The sequence below is a fragment of the Solea solea genome, chromosome 18 (assembly GCF_958295425.1).
Source record: "Solea solea chromosome 18, fSolSol10.1, whole genome shotgun sequence".
Classification (NCBI taxonomy): Eukaryota; Metazoa; Chordata; class Actinopteri; order Pleuronectiformes; family Soleidae; genus Solea; species Solea solea.
In genome coordinates this window covers 24409267-24425150 of record NC_081151.1, presented here as the reverse complement: position 1 = coordinate 24425150, position 15884 = coordinate 24409267, and the positions used below count along the sequence as shown (strand labels likewise).

At 43.5% G+C, this 15884-nt stretch overlaps 2 protein-coding genes across 3 annotated transcripts; one reads left to right on the top strand and one right to left on the bottom strand.

Annotated features, from left to right (window-relative positions):
• Positions 1–416: 416 nt before the first annotated feature.
• srp54 (signal recognition particle 54) lies at positions 417–9933 on the bottom strand. 2 transcript variants are annotated; one of them, XM_058615826.1, is made up of 17 exons: positions 9777–9933; positions 9256–9353; positions 9083–9179; positions 8908–8999; positions 8749–8833; positions 8561–8665; positions 8419–8485; positions 7541–7598; positions 7299–7449; positions 6928–7076; positions 6745–6845; positions 6566–6652; positions 6407–6480; positions 5082–5190; positions 4655–4825; positions 4486–4581; positions 417–721 (listed from the first exon to the last, which is right to left on the bottom strand). In XM_058615826.1, the coding sequence occupies exons 3-17, from the start codon at positions 9158–9160 to the stop codon at positions 630–632; spliced, it is 1515 nt and encodes a 504-aa protein (XP_058471809.1). In that variant the 5' UTR covers positions 9161–9179; positions 9256–9353; positions 9777–9933; the 3' UTR covers positions 417–629. The 2 variants fall into 2 exon arrangements, with proteins under 2 accessions (XP_058471809.1, XP_058471811.1); XM_058615828.1 differs by lacking the exon at positions 9777–9933 and adding an exon at positions 9485–9668.
• A 1693-nt stretch (positions 9934–11626) lies between these two features.
• foxa1 (forkhead box A1) lies at positions 11627–15884 on the top strand. The gene is made up of 2 exons (XM_058615644.1): positions 11627–11928; positions 14030–15884. Exons 1-2 carry the CDS (start codon positions 11863–11865, stop codon positions 15128–15130), a joined length of 1167 nt encoding a protein of 388 aa, XP_058471627.1. The 5' UTR covers positions 11627–11862; the 3' UTR covers positions 15131–15884.

Here is a 15884-nt window from a genome sequence, read left to right as displayed (position 1 = left end):
GTCACGCTCTCGTGACCACGCCCGCGTTGCGCTCACGTGACCACCACCTGCTGGGTAAAGCTACATAAGGGTTACAACTACTGACAGGAAATGACAAACAGGAAGCAACGGGCGACAGTAGCTCAGTGGTAGAGCGTGTAGTCTTTCAACTTTCAACTGGGTTTGATTCCCGGCTCCACTGGTCTACTTGCCAATGTGTCCTTGAGCAAAGACACTGAATGTCACGTTGTTCCTGACGAATGTGCCAGCAACATGTGAATGATTGTGAGTGAATGAGTGTGAATGTGTGAGTGTGAGTGGGTGAATGGCACCACTGTAGTGTAAAGCAGCTTTGAGTGATCAAGACCAGAAAAGTGCTTTAAAAATACAGACTGTGTTACACGTGTGTGTGTGTGTTGACTCATACGAACAAACCGTTTAAAATGTTACAAATGTTTATTTGACAAAACACTGTCACTAATGTGGTCATCGTCATGGCAACAGCTCGTCCATATGGGACTCTCTCTGCTCTGACACAACATAAACACGGTTAAATTAAAGGTCATCTGTGTCCCCGCCGCCTCTTCCTGTCAGGAGGTGGGTGGAGTTTCAACATCTGTAGATAAGGCAGCTGATTGGTCAGTGAGCGGTCACATGTTGTTGAATCCCATCATGCCTTTCATGTTTCCAGCAGCGCCCTGTTGAAACTGACGCATCATCGACTGGAGACCTGCCATCCCACCTGAGGACACACATGAGAGACACATGAGAGACACATGAGAGACACATGAGACACACATGAGAGTGACATGAGAGACACACAAGATACATGAGATGTATATATATACACATACATATATATATATATATATATATATATACACACATACATATATATATATACACACATACATACATACATACATACATACATAGGCTATTTAATATTTCCCAACACAAAAACATGAAAGTGTCTTTGACGGGGGTTCCGGTGACATCATCACCCTGAATGGCTGCCTAAAGTAAGCGCTCCCTCGCCCCGTTCGACTGTCAAATACCACATTTTCAGATGATACTTGAATAGAAAAGAGGGGCAAGAATGGTGAAGACGCATCCAAACAAAGAATGCACCGGTGCAGAGTCGGCCAATGAAGTCAATCCAGAGAACAGCTTTGATGCGCAGGTACAGGATGACGAAGCTAATGCTAACCCATGCTCAGGTGACGCCGCAAGACTGGCTAAAGTTTTGAACAACTAAACAAGATTAAATCAGAGATCACTAACCAAAAAATAGCGGAGGAAAATGGGGGGAATTGTAAAAGTCAAAGACTGCGTTCAAAACGTGGAGCAGGTGTTGAACAAGATGATAAAAGTCATGCCTCTGCAAGAACACAAGCTACTCCGCCATGACGGGAGAATTTAAGGATATACAATGTTCCCGAAGAAGCCGAGGTGGAGTTTGTTCATTTGGTTGATACACAAGTAAACAAGTAATTAAGTATGGCTAGTGACAAAGTCAAATTCATTCCGTTTAATGTCAATGGGCTGTTGAATCCAATTAAACGCAGTCAAATCTAAAGTGAGACCAGAACAAGCCCATGTGGTTTATTTAGAGGAGACAGATTTGACAGATAAGAGAACGGGTGTTCCAACTCTGTTTACTCTTCATACAAATCAGGGCATAGAAGAGGAGTTGCTATTCTAACATTTTGAAAAAGCATTTGAAATGGCCAATAAAGAGGGCAGATTTATTTTAGTAAGGGGTAAGATAGATGGGAATCCCTTATTGAATGTCTAGGGTTAGGGTAAGGGTTAGGGTTATCAAATATGATACACACACATGATACACACACGACACACAAATGACACACATGATACACGCATGACACACACAGTTACTGTACTAACCCTAACCCTAACCCTAATTATTTGAATTAGGGTTAAAATCACTCCGCCAGGGAGTGATTTTAGTCTCTTCCAAAAAATGACCAACATTATGGTTGTGAAATTATGAAACAGAAGGCCTCTTGATCGGTACAAATCGCCAGGATCTGAAAAAACTCTGAACTGGGCTTTAAGAAATTGCCACCCAGCTAGAAGGAGGCATCATTTCAGCCATACCCAAAGATGGCAAGGATAAAGTGGAGTGTGGCTCTTTTAGGCCAACCTCTGTTGTATTATGGCCAACGGTTAAAAGAATTCCTACCGACACTGATACATAATGATCTAACAGGTGTCATACATCAACGCCAAACACAGGACAATATATACACAAAAGACACTACATATTATGGATCATGTACAAAGAAATCAAATTGAAGCAATTGTGATGAGCGTAGACGCTGAAAAGGCCTCTGGATTTTTCTCTACAGAGTTTTACATAGATTACAACTATTAAAACCATACGGGCACTATATGACAAACCTACCTATTTATCAAATAGTTTGACCCTAGAAAGGGGCACCAGACAGGGCCGTGCACGGTCACCACTACTCTGCACTATATTTGGAACCACTAGCTCAGTACATCAGACAGAATGAAGATATCAAGGGAATCATTATTAAAGAGACAGAATATAAATTGGCCTGTTATGCAGACGACGTCTTGATATACCTTGAGCAACCAACACACTCTCTGCCTACATTGATGTAATGCTTTGAACAGTATGGCCAATTATCAGGGTACAAAATCAATATGAGTAAAACCCAATTACGCTCATATAATTATTGCCCACCAAGAGAAATCTAAAGCAGTTACCCCTTGACGTGGCAAACAGAGTCTTTTAAATACTTAGGCATCAGCCTACCAAACGATCTCACACAATTATCGGAATACAACTATCCACCCATACATAAATAAATATATGTATGGGATGATATAGCAAGATGGAACTCGTTAAAACCAATTTAACGAGTGGGACAAAATGCTGTCCAGGTATATATGGCAGTGTTGTTTTCGTCAACAGACATCGATGACGATGACGTAAACTACACTGATATATGGTAAAAGACAGAGAGTTCGCCTCAAAGCCTTACAGCTGGAGGATGGGGCTTACCTTATCTTAGATATTATTATTTTGCAGCGCAGATGAGAGCAGTGATATGCTGGTGCAACCCGTCATATACGGCTCAATGGAAAGGCATTAGCTGATAAAAAGGTACAAACCCACATCCATAACAGTGATATTAGGAATCTATCGATACCTGCAGTTATGGCATTACGTTACTACGAGGATGAAAACTGGAACAAAGATAAACACGTGTGACTGACTTATTTACAAAAGCCTATGATTCAGAAACTAGTGTTTCATGCTTGTATAAGGGTCTGTCCAATTTGAAACCACATTCAACTTCATATATTCACATAAAAAGGGAAGAGGAAGGAGGGATAACTATATCTGAGGAAGAATGGACCACAATTTGGAGGTACGAACGGAGATGTACCGGCTCACAGAAGTGGAGGGAATTTGGATGGAAAAGCCTGATGAGGTACTTTATTACACCTTCGTGTCACTATGATGATAATTCCCCCGTCTGCTGGAGGAACTGTGGAGATCAAAATGCAAACCACTACCATGTTTTCTGGGACTGTCCTGTCATTAAGGGCTATTGGAGAGAGATACATAACACCCTACAGGATATCTTCAACTGCCAAATACCCCTCGAGAGTAAGGCTATGTTTTTCGGACACATACCTGAGGAACGGCCGAAAGGGGATAAACATTTACTAAATATCTTTGTGGTGGCCTGTAAACAGAGTCTAACCAGGAAACGGTTATCACAAGAGAGCCCAACTGTAAATCTGTGGATGGACATTACAATGGACATGAATAAGACAGGAGAGGACAACTGCAGTTGTGAATACTGGGAGAACTGGGTCAAATAGAACGGATTTTATTTTCACAAACCAATGACTGCGCTGTACGAAAAGGATCACTCCCTACCTGTACATAGTTGGATTGTCGTTGTGTGTTTTTTCTTTTCTTTCTTTTGTATTATTTGGACACTTAGAGCGGACAACAGATGTAAGATGTCTGCATCTATGTTATACCAGATGTGAATATCTGATTCTGAATGTCAATAAAAAATAAATTACAAATAAAAGAGAGTGTCTTTGAATGATCAAAATACCATAGCTTCATGTTAAGGCCATTCTATTAAATCATTTCTCTCTAGAAAAGAGAGGTTTTGATTGATTTGTGTGAGGAAAAATTCAAGCTTTACGGAACGAGATTAGGCTACTACCCAGACGTCAGGGCAACGGCTGCCTGCCCTACATAGCTAAGATTTATTGATCGGCCAAAGTTTACCCGACATATGACCCATGCAGCTTAATCCCACTCACTGACTTCACACTGGAACAGGCTACAGCTGATTTTCAGCTGCATCGTCTGAATGCAGCAGGATCACACCGTTATATAGTCTACAGCAACATCTTAGCCTTATGTAACACGTCCCTGCACGGTGTCTCTGTGTCTCTGTGTGTGTGTGTGTGTGTGTGTCATACCCATGTGGTGCAGGACTCTTGGATCCATCATCTTTGCCATCTGCTGGTTTAGCTTTGCCATCTGAGACGGGTTCACGTTCTTGGACATGTCTCCTCCTGAGAATAACACAGTATGTGTGTGAGTGCTGCCCCCTGCTGGAGTGCTGTCCTGTGACCCCGCCCCTCTCACCTTTGAACAGTCCTTTGATCCCGCCCATCTTCTTGACCATCTGAGCAAACTTGGTGTACTGAGTGAGAAGCTCCTGGACGTCTCTGGTGGACACTCCTGACCCTCGAGCCACTCTCTGGATCCTGTTAGGCTGTTTACTGAAGAGCTTTGCTCCGTCTTTACTGTCCAACTCTACACATGACACACACACACACACATGACACACACATCATACACACATGACACACACATCATACACACACGACACACACATGATACACGCATGACACACATGATACACGCATGACACACGATACACAAATGACACACACGATATACACACGATACACACACAAGACACACATGGCACACACATGGCACACACACGATACACACACGGCACACATTATATCGTGTGTAGTGTATAGTGATTGTATAGTAGTGTTACCTTGGTCATTCATACTGTCCATGATGGTCATCAGTTTCTTCAGTCTGGACATCGACTCCTGTTCATTTCCTTTACTCATGAAGTCTGTACCAAAACCTGGAATCATACCCTACACACACACACAACATTAAGATTGAAGATTATTTAAGAACTCATATACAATTATGTAGAATTAAACAACAAACCAGATTATGTTTTATCATTTACAACATGTGACTGTGACCTACAGGGGTCAGCACTAGGGATGTAACGATTACCGGTATGACGATAAACCGCGGTAAAATTCCCGACGGTTATTACTACCGTTTCAAATTTGAATTATCTATAAAACCGTGATTGATTACCGCAACTGATTACTGAAAAACTCACAGTGATACTGCTCATTTCCTGGAGAAGCAGCAGCACCTGAACGGCACTCGCTCAGAAGCGGGCGTGCATGCACAGTTTCCACTGTCTGTCCTGTGACAACACGGCTGAAGTCACCTGCGCTCCAGAGATTTTCCCCCCAGTAATACAACAAGATCAGAAGTCTGGGCATATTTTGTATTTTTATAGGACGTTGACGGTAAAATAATTGAAGACAATCAACCCTTGTGCAGAAAATGCAAAAAAAAAAAAAAAAACTCCGTGAAGGGGGGTAACACTTCTAATTTGATGAGGAATCTCCGTGACCACCACCCACAACTTTTCAGAGAGTGTAATGTAAGTCAACAAAAACGGGATTTCGGAATAGTGGGAAATGTCATGGTTTGTCTGTAAAACGTTCCTATTTTCTCAATAAAGGAAACCTAAGTTAAGTGTTACCTAACATTACTCCTGTAAAAATACATGTTATTCAGCGAAAGCCAGTAGTGTGTGCAGACGACACGTACCGTAGCAGAGCAACATGTGTTTGTTTCTGCTGCTACTTCATTATTACCCGACACAGAGTGAGGACCTGTGTGTGTGTGTGTGTGTGTGCGCGCGTCAGTCAGTCAGTCAGTCAGATGATAATTAATAATAATAATTCCTTCAATTACAATAGGTCCTTGCACACTGTGTGAGTGCTCGGTCCCTAATAATAATAATAATAATAATAATAATAATAATAATCATCATATAATATAAAAAAACATTTTTTTTTAAATAAAACTTGGTTAAAAGATTTCAGTGTGTGTGTTTAGTACTTTTGGAACATTTTGAACACATCTAACAATACCGTGATAATATTGATAACCGTGATAATTTTGGTCACAATAACCGTGAAATGAAATTTTCATATCGTTACATCTCTAGTCAGCACACGCTGAAGCCTGAGTCATGTGACTGTGTGGGGGCGTGTTTACCATGATCTGTCCGAACGGTCCCATCTTCATGATGTTCTGGAACTGCTCGTACATGTCTCTGAGCGTGAACTGACCTGTGGGACAGAGTTCACTCACAGGTCAGAGGTCAATCACAGAGGTCAGCCATTTCACCCACAATGCACTGCAGCATTCTCTCACCATGTTTGAGTTTGTCGATCAGCTCCTCGTTATCGTCCAGTTTCAGCTCGTTCACTCTGTCGATCAGTCCTTCGATGTCTCCCATGCCTGACAGGAAGAGGAGGAGTTACTGAGCGTTTCCACGTAAAATAACCTACACAACATTACCGCCTGTGACCAGCAGGTGTCTCTGTTCTCACCCAGCAGTTTGCTGATGAACGGCTGCGTCTTAAACGGCTCAAAGTCGTCGATGTGCTCGCCTGTTCCGATGAAGATGATGGGACTCCTGGTGGCCGCCACACTGACAGGAAACAAAAACAGTCTTAACACGAGTCAGGTCATAATAACACTGCTGTGACATCATCACCACATCATCGCCTTACGCGCTCAGAGCTCCTCCTCCTTTGGCGTGTCCGTCTAGTTTGGTGACAATCACAGACGCCACATCCACTTTGTCCTTAAAGGCTTTAGCCTGAGACTCACACGCCTGTCCAATGGACGCGTCCATCACATACACTATGTTGTCTGGTTGCTGTGGAAACAGGACAAGTTCAACTGAAACTGGAACATGTACCTGAACACACCACCAGACACTGCAGTGGTGTGTTCAGGGGCTCACCACAGACCTGCAGTGGTGTGTTCAGGGGCTCACCACAGACCTGCAGTGGTGTGTTCAGGCTACTCACCACAGATCTGCAGTGGTGTGTTCAGGCTACTCACCACAGACCTGCAGTGGTGTGTTCAGGCTACTCACCACAGCGTTGGACACTTGCAACATTTCCTCAAACAGCGAGTCCTCCTGTTTGTGTCGTCCACTCGTGTCCACGATGATGATCTCAAAGTTCTCACCTTTGAACTTTTCCACCCCCTCAGCAGCGATGACCACAGGGTCCATTTCTGTGTAACTGAACACAACACACATTAGAACAGACCACAGGGGGAACCTAAACGCAGCACACAGGTTACAGCAGTGGGGGGCGCTCTATGTGAACTTACCTGCCATAAAAAGGGATTCTGGCTTTGGTGGCGTTTTGTTTGAGCTGATCGAAGGCACCTGAGACAGAGAGAGGCGGGGCTTATCACTTAACAATCACAGCACTAGTAAAGGTACTACAGGTGACATGGACGAGTCCAGTGGGGCGTTCACTGTCTTCACGGACAGACAGGTGTTATTTTTCCATGTTGAATGTTGACTCGGGTGTGATGTTACGATTACTGTGTGATGTCACCATGACTGTGTGATGTTACCATGACTGTGAGATGTCACCATGACTGTGTGATGTCACCATGACTGTGTGATGGTATGGTGACTGTGTGATGTCACCATGACTGTGAGATGTTACCATGACTGTGTGATGTCACCATGACTGTGTGATGGTATGGTGACTGTGTGATGTCACCATGACTGTGAGATGTTACCATGACTGTGTGATGGTATGGTGACTGTGTGATGTCACCATGACTGTGTGATGGTATGGTGACTGTGTGATGTCACCATGACTGTGAGATGTTACCATGACTGTGTGATGGTATGGTGACTGTGTGATGTCACCATGACTGTGTGATGGTATGGTGACTGTGTGATGTCACCATGACTGTGTGATGTTACCATGACTGTGAGATGTCACCATGACTGTGTGATGTCACCATGACTGTGTGATGTTACCATGACTGTGAGATGTCACCATGACTGTGTGATGTCACCATGACTGTGAGATGTCACCATGACTGTGTCATGTCACCATGACTGTGTGATGTTAGCATGACTGTGAGATGTCACCATGACTGTGTGATGTCACCATGACTGTGTGATGTCACCATGACTGTGTGACAGTATGGTGACTGTGTGATGTCACCATGACTCGGGTGCTTACCTGCTCTGAAGGTGTCGGCACAGATCAGACACGTCTTCCAGCCTTTCCTCTGGTAATAATACGCCAACTGCAGTGAACAGAGCAGAGTGAGCACAGGCAGCAGGGGGCAGAGTAGGGTTGTGTTTCAGGTGTGTGACATCACCTTGGAGCAGGTGGTGGTTTTCCCGCTGCCTTGGAGACCAACAAACATGATGACATTGTTTTTCCCTTTGGTCGGAGTCCACGCCTTCACGCCGGGGTCCACCAGCTGAACACACACACACACACACACACTTAATAAACACAGACCAGGTCCAGTCCTGAATCAGGTCCAGGTGCAGGTGAACTGACCTTGACAAGCTCTTTGAAGACTGCGTGCTGGATCATCCTCCTCTTGTTCAGACCTGAGGCCATCTCCTCCAGGTCTATGGCCGACCTGCACAAACAAACACCAGCTGATTCAGTCACTGCTGGACCAGAACCAGAGTTCAGGACAGGATCAGGACTCACTTCACATTCTCTCTCAACTGTTTCACCAGTTTGATGTTGACGTCAGCTTCCAGCAGGGCGGCGCACACCTCCTTCAACATGGCATTCAACACCTGTAACACAGAGAGACGGTCAGAGTCCAGGTCCAGGTGCAGAACCAGCCAAGAACAGGATCAGGACCCAGGTGACCTCTGACCTCTTCATTGATGATTGTGGCATTGCTGAGGGACCTCAGTGCCGACGTGATCTTCCTGCCCAGGTCTGCGAGCACCATGGTGACTTCTGAACGGTTCCTGGAAAACAGATTCTGGACTGGATCAATAAAGTGGATCAATAAAGTGGATCTGATCATAAATGATGCAAACTTACTCTGTGATGCAGTAGACTGTGTTGGAGGGAACCCCCCCACGGACTGAGCACGCTCAGCGAGTCAGCACGTCAGCTGACAGGAAGCTGCCTCACACTTCCTGTTGACATAATAATTAATAACCTATCAATGAGTGATCAATGACACGCCCAGAAAGACACACGTCCATTTGAAGCTGATCACAGGAGAAAGTGCGTGTTTTCCTGCGTGGCGGCGGTTCAGTGACGTCACCTGAGATACACGGACACACAACTTCAAAACACCGTGTCACGTGATCGTACCAATAATCGATCGTCTGACATACGTACGTCACGGATCGATACAATAAGATCAGCTGTGAATCACTTTGACACAAACAGGTCAGCTGTTTACGGATCTAGCTTAGCTCAGTTAGCCGTGTGTTAGCACGCAGCGTCTGTGACGACATTGGCAACATTAAAAAAAAAATAGCATCGTTAGAATCATTAACAACAACGACGATTTAAAACAACGACAGAAATAAAGCGGCGGCTCGTTAATTTACCGGCTCCCGGTGAAAATAATCCCGATCCTAATCCAACAGCAGCTGAGACTGAGAAGAGTCATCAATCCAGACCGGAAGCACCGAGCAGCTCTTCTTCTGCTGCTCTGCTTCACTTCCGGTAACAACACAACACCGCTGCCACCTACCGGCCGAAGGATGACACCACACGTGTTTGTTCTTGATGGCGTGTTCTTACCGGCTCGTCACGTCACGTCACGTCACGCCACGTCACGGCTCGGTTCAGTTGCGTTTCGACTGAGACAGAACCTGGTCCCCGCTCCTTTTTTTAGTTCCGGAGCTGAGGCGAACACTGTGTGTGACGTCACCAGACCGCCGGCCACTACTTGGTCAGTGGGGCTTTGTGTCTTTAAAGATCAAAGTTGTTGTAATGAGCGTGTTTGCAGCAGGTGGCGCTCTACAGGTGATGACGTCATCAGCAACGCTGGTAATAAAGAATAAACTAAATAAGTCCAGCAGGGGGCGCAGAAAAACAAAAGGAGAGTTGTCTGAAATCAGGTGAGAGTTTGTGACGTGAGCGAGCGTATGTGATCACGTGATTTCACTCGTGAGCAGACAGACGAGCCACTGCGGTAGTGTAATCTGCTGTATCACCACTAGATGTCAGCAATTGTCACTCATTCTTACAGGAACAGGCTGAAAATCTCATTTTCATCTCATAATAACTTTACTCATTCACCAACCTTCATTTTAAAAACACACATTTGTATTTATTAATTGATGTGAATCCAGGAGGTCACGACCCCTTTACGACCCCTTTTTACACATTTACACAGTTACACTTTGACACTTTTACACTTTTACACATTTACACATTTACACTTTTACACTTTTACATATTTACACATTTACACATTTACACATTTACATATTAACACTTTTACACATTGACATATTAACACTTTTACACTTTTACACATTTACATATTAACACTTTTACATATTTACATATTAACACTTTGACACTTTTACACATTTACATATTAACACTTTTACACATTTACACATTTACATATTAACACTTTGACACTTTGACACTTTGACACTTTGACACTTTGACACTTTTACATATTTACACATTTACATATTAACACTTTTACACACACACACACACACACACAGTAAATAGTAACAAGGTGTAGGAGAGGTCATGAGCTCACTTCCTGTCAGCTGGAGTCAGTCAGTCTGCATGGTGAGGTCATGGTGAGGTCGTGGACAGGTGACAGGTGAGTTAGTCTCTGCAGGAACATGATAATTATCAGTGTGACGCTTTTAGTGAGACAACTGTAGATTTACAACCTCAACCTCAACCTGAACCTGAACTTCCTCCTTCACCCACACCTCTGGAAACACACAGTTCATACCAGGGCCAGGACCAGGACATAAACATATATATATATATATATATATATATATATATATATACGTATACATATATATGTGTGTGTGTGTGTGTGTGTGTATATATATATTATATATGTGTTTGTATATAGTCATGGGGCGGAGTGATGTGTTTCCTCTCCTCCTCTTTGTGTCCTGGCAGGATTTTGGTGGAAGAGCCCTTTAATCCCGTGGATTATCAGTTAATCTAGTGTGAAAATGAATCAACATGAGATTAGTCACAATCTGGAAATATGTCATTGATTATGTTCAATAAAATATTAAAAATCTGATCACATACAAACTGTGTGTGTGTGTGTGTGTGTGTGTGTGTGTGTGTGTGTGTGTTAGAACTTGATACAGTTATTTAATCCGGAAACATTGACATCGTTTTATTTTTCTTATAAAACAAATAAAACATTTAAGTCATTCATGAGTTTAAAGTGTTTTGAGGATGAGGATGAGGATGAGGATGAAGCAGTGAGGGCTGGACCTGCAGCAGGAGGAGGATCACTTCAGTCCGCAGGTCACCATCACCTCCTTCTTCTCCTCCTCTTTCTTCAACTCCACTGTTCTCCGCTTCTTTTGTCCCGTTTCGGCACGGCTCAGCTCGGAACTGATACCCGGACCAGGAGAGTCTCAGACCAGGGACAGTAGCGGGACAGAAGCGGGAGGATTCCGTGTTGTGATGCTGGGAGCCGTGAAGATGGAAGGACACGAGGCTCCGGACTGGAGCGGCTACTACAGTGAGGAGGTGAGAAACCGTACCAAGACCAGAACCAGGGAGAACCGGGGTGGACCAGTTCTGACCCGAAACAAACTGAAAAAAGCCTAAACATTTTGAATCTGAGCTGAAGTGAAATTAAACATATGTATACATATATATATATATATATATATATATGTATGTAAAGCGTAAAGCTTAATGTTTATTTTTAAAGGTTCTAAATTATTTTTTATCAACTTAAATAAATTCCATTCGTTTCGTGAGAAAAAGATTTTTCATTTATTGATTTATATTTGTTCTTTTTTGTTTCTATAAAAAGTGAAACTTCCCTTTAATTAAAGCAGAACAATAAATGAATAATAACATTAATATTAATAATAATATTAATAAATCCAAATGAATTCAACTTAAATTTACACCAAACAAACAGAAGCGGCGAAGATCAAAGGCGCCGCGGAACAGCGAAGTCGCGCGCTCCGTAGAAAAAAGATCCCACTCTTTATATTTATTTATATGTACTTATATTTATTTATATGTATTCATATTTATTTATATGTATTTATATTTACATTTACACACAACTCAAACTTCAGAAAATGTTTATATATTTTACACACACACACACGAGAGAGAAAACTAAACTAAATCAAGTTAAATAAGTAAATGAAAGGTCAATAAATCATCATCAGTTTGTTTCATTATCACGTGATGATCATATTTATTATAATTATTAATGTTCTATTGTAAAACTCTTCAAATAAATACAATACAAATTACAAAACATGTTTTTTTCATTCAAAAGTTCAAATAAAGAAATGTTCGTCACGTGACATTTCATTTTTTATTTTATTCTGTGATGTCACATAATAATAATAATTATTATTAAATGTTTTAATGTATCCATTTTTAAATGAGAAGAATGTTTATTAAATATTATATTTAATGTTCAATCATATGTTAACATATATATCTAATATATAGTTTATTATCATTATTATTATTACTGCGTGAGTTAATTAAATGATGAAGAATTTCAGAATACAATCCATCACTTGGTGTTTGTCAATGATCAATAATCGATATTTAGCTGGTAAAATATTTGACATGAAATTATTTAAATAAATGAAGAAAAAAATCATCTTTGTATTTTAGATTCAGATAAAACTTCATTTCTTTTTATTAACCATCATCTTCATCGTCATCATCATCTCAAACATTTATTTACGTTGATTTTCGCTGAGAAACAGTGTGTGTGTGTGTGTGTGTGTGTGTGTGTGTGTGTGATAATATTCTGAAGATTTGGTAGATTTTATTTTTGTTAAAATCACTTTTTTTCCTTCAAACTGAAATTTGTAAACCACACACACACACGCACGCACACACACACACACACACTGCTGCCTCCATCACTAAGTTCAAATGTCTGATTTTGTCTCATCACTGTTTGAAACCAGTGACACAAAGTGACCACATGAGGCAGCAGACGAGCAGCAACAATCACTGGTTTTCTCTCTTTGGTGTGAGAGAGTGAAGATGAAGAAGTGAACATTATTATTGTTTGGTTTCTGTGTCAGGCTGGTTCTCAGCAGCAGGGGGCGCTCAGAGCACCAGTACACACACTCCAGAAAACATGAACTGTTCCTTTAAGTCTGAGAGTCTGCTCTGTCCACAAAAACAGGAAGTTGGCTCCAGAAAAAAGGGGCGTGGTCACTGACTGAGACTTTTGAAACAACAACAACAATCGGATTATTGGATAAAACCAACCTGAGTTCTGGGAGTGCTGCCCTCTAGTGGAGACGTCTGGTACTCTGAGCTGTTTACCATGGGATGGTTTTAATGAAGGGTTTTACAGGATCCTGTCCAGGACTGTTCAGGGTCAGGGTTTTACAGGATCCAGTCCAGGACTGTTGAGGGTCAGGGTTTTTGATCAGATTCCAGTGTAAATGTCCTGGACATTTCCTAGAGGAAGACCAGGGACAGAGCCAGAACCGGATCAGACCTAATCAATATCTTCATTATTTAAAAAGATAAGTTTAGACTGGCCTAACTGATTGTGGAATCTCTGGTTCTGGACTTTCTGGTATTGTTCTCACAGATTTAGTTCTAACTGGTTCTGGTCTCTCTGCAGGTGTACTCTCCAATGCCAGGTTCTGGTCTTGGGATGGGTTCCATGTCTGGCTACATGCCCAGCAGCGGGACTACATCGGGCTCCTTCAACATGTCCTACAGTGGGACCGCCTTGAGTCCCACCTCTGTGGGTGGGATGGGCGGCTCAGCTCCAGGAGCCATGTCAGGTCTGGGTGGGGGCGTGGCCTCAATGGGCGGGGCCCTGAGTCCGTCAAGTATGAGTTCTCAGCAGGCCTCGATGGGCTTGAATGCGTACGGGGGCATGAGTCCCACCATGAGCCCGACCATGGCGTACGCCGGTGGTGGACTAAACCGAAGCCGTGACAATAAGACTTTTAGGCGGAGCTATCCGCACGCCAAGCCCCCCTATTCCTACATCTCCCTCATCACAATGGCAATCCAGCAGGCCCCCAGTAAGATGCTGACTCTGAGCGAGATCTACCAGTGGATCATGGACCTGTTCCCGTACTACCGGCAGAACCAGCAGCGCTGGCAGAACTCCATCCGCCACTCGCTGTCGTTCAACGACTGCTTCGTCAAAGTGTCGCGATCACCGGACAAACCGGGAAAAGGCTCGTACTGGACCCTCCACCCGGACTCCGGCAACATGTTTGAGAACGGCTGCTACCTGCGGCGCCAGAAGAGGTTCAAGTGTGAGAGGAAGATGTCCACCAAGTCAGAGGGGAGGAAGGAGGGGGGAGGGGCAGGAGGAGGAGCGTCCCCTGCTGGAGACTCTTTGCTGCCCTCCACCAGTCAGGCAGCCTCACCTTCCAGTCTGGACCTACGGGGGGCAGCAGACCTGAAGGTGTCCAGCTCTCAGCTCCTGTCCTCTCTGTCGCTGCCCCCCCACTCCATGGCACATGAGTCCCAGCTGCACCTCAAGGGCGACGCCCACTACGCCTTCAACCACCCGTTCTCCATCAACAACTTGATGTCGTCGTCGGAGCAGCAGCACAAACTGGACCTGAAGGCCTACGAGGCGCTGCAGTACTCTTCCTACAGCAGCGGGGCGGCGCCAGGCCTCGGGCCTCGGACCATGGAACCACTGGAGGTGTCGTATTACCAGGGTGTTTATCCCAGACCACTCCTCAACACGTCCTAGTACCCGCCCCCACCGGCCCTGCACGTCCTCACATGACTCTGCATGGACTTCCTGTCTGACTGTGATGATGCTACTGGTCTCTGAGGTCCTGACCAGACCAGGACCCAGACCTGGTCCTGGTTTCTCTTTTTACACACAGTCAGTGACTCATTGCACTCGTCTCCTGCCTGACCCACGCAGGGGTCGTGACCTGTGCATGAGGTCATGACCCTGTGTGTATTAAAAGGTCACTTCATTAAATTGGGTCAGACAGATAACCCCGCCCCTCTGTGTGATGTCATTTATTTATCAATACAAATGAAAGTACTAATCAATAGTCAATAAGACCTGGACGCTGTGATTATTGATCATTGATTGTAAAGGATCTTTGTTAATGACTCTCACTCTGTGTGGAAAAGGAGAAACCACTTCCTATGTGCGTTTCCTGAGCTATGATGTATTTAAACCACTGATTATTGATTATTGATGATTGATGATTTCTATGTGCATGAATGAAGAGGGCGCTCTTTTCTTCTTCTATCGTTTCTTCTTCTGTCGTTTCCTCTTCTGTCGTTTCTTCTTCTGTCGTTTCCTCTTCCGTCGTTGTTTCTTCTTCTGTCGTTTCTTCTTCTGTCGTTTCTTCTTCTATCGTTTCTTCTTCTGTCGCTGTTTCTTCTTCTGTCGTTTGTTCAGTTTATTGCTCTGTTGCATGTTTTTAAATTATTCTGTCATTTGCAAATAAAATAAGAAAAACTGCAGTCATTGATTGATTGAA

Excerpts from the sequence above, each read along its gene's own strand:
- srp54 (XM_058615826.1), bottom strand. The coding sequence starts at position 9,160 with ATGGTGCTCGCAGACCTGGGCAGGAAGATCACGTCGGCACTGAGGTCC. Across the intron at positions 8,666-8,748 it reads TCTTCAAAGAGCTTGTCAAG|CTGGTGGACCCCGGCGTGAA; the intron begins GTCAGTTCACCT and ends GTGTGTGTTCAG. Across the intron at positions 6,846-6,927 it reads GGAGGAGGAGCTCTGAGCGC|TGTGGCGGCCACCAGGAGTC; the intron begins GTAAGGCGATGA and ends GTTTCCTGTCAG.
- foxa1 (XM_058615644.1), top strand. The coding sequence starts at position 11,863 with ATGCTGGGAGCCGTGAAGATGGAAGGACACGAGGCTCCGGACTGGAGC. Across the intron at positions 11,929-14,029 it reads GCGGCTACTACAGTGAGGAG|GTGTACTCTCCAATGCCAGG; the intron begins GTGAGAAACCGT and ends GTCTCTCTGCAG.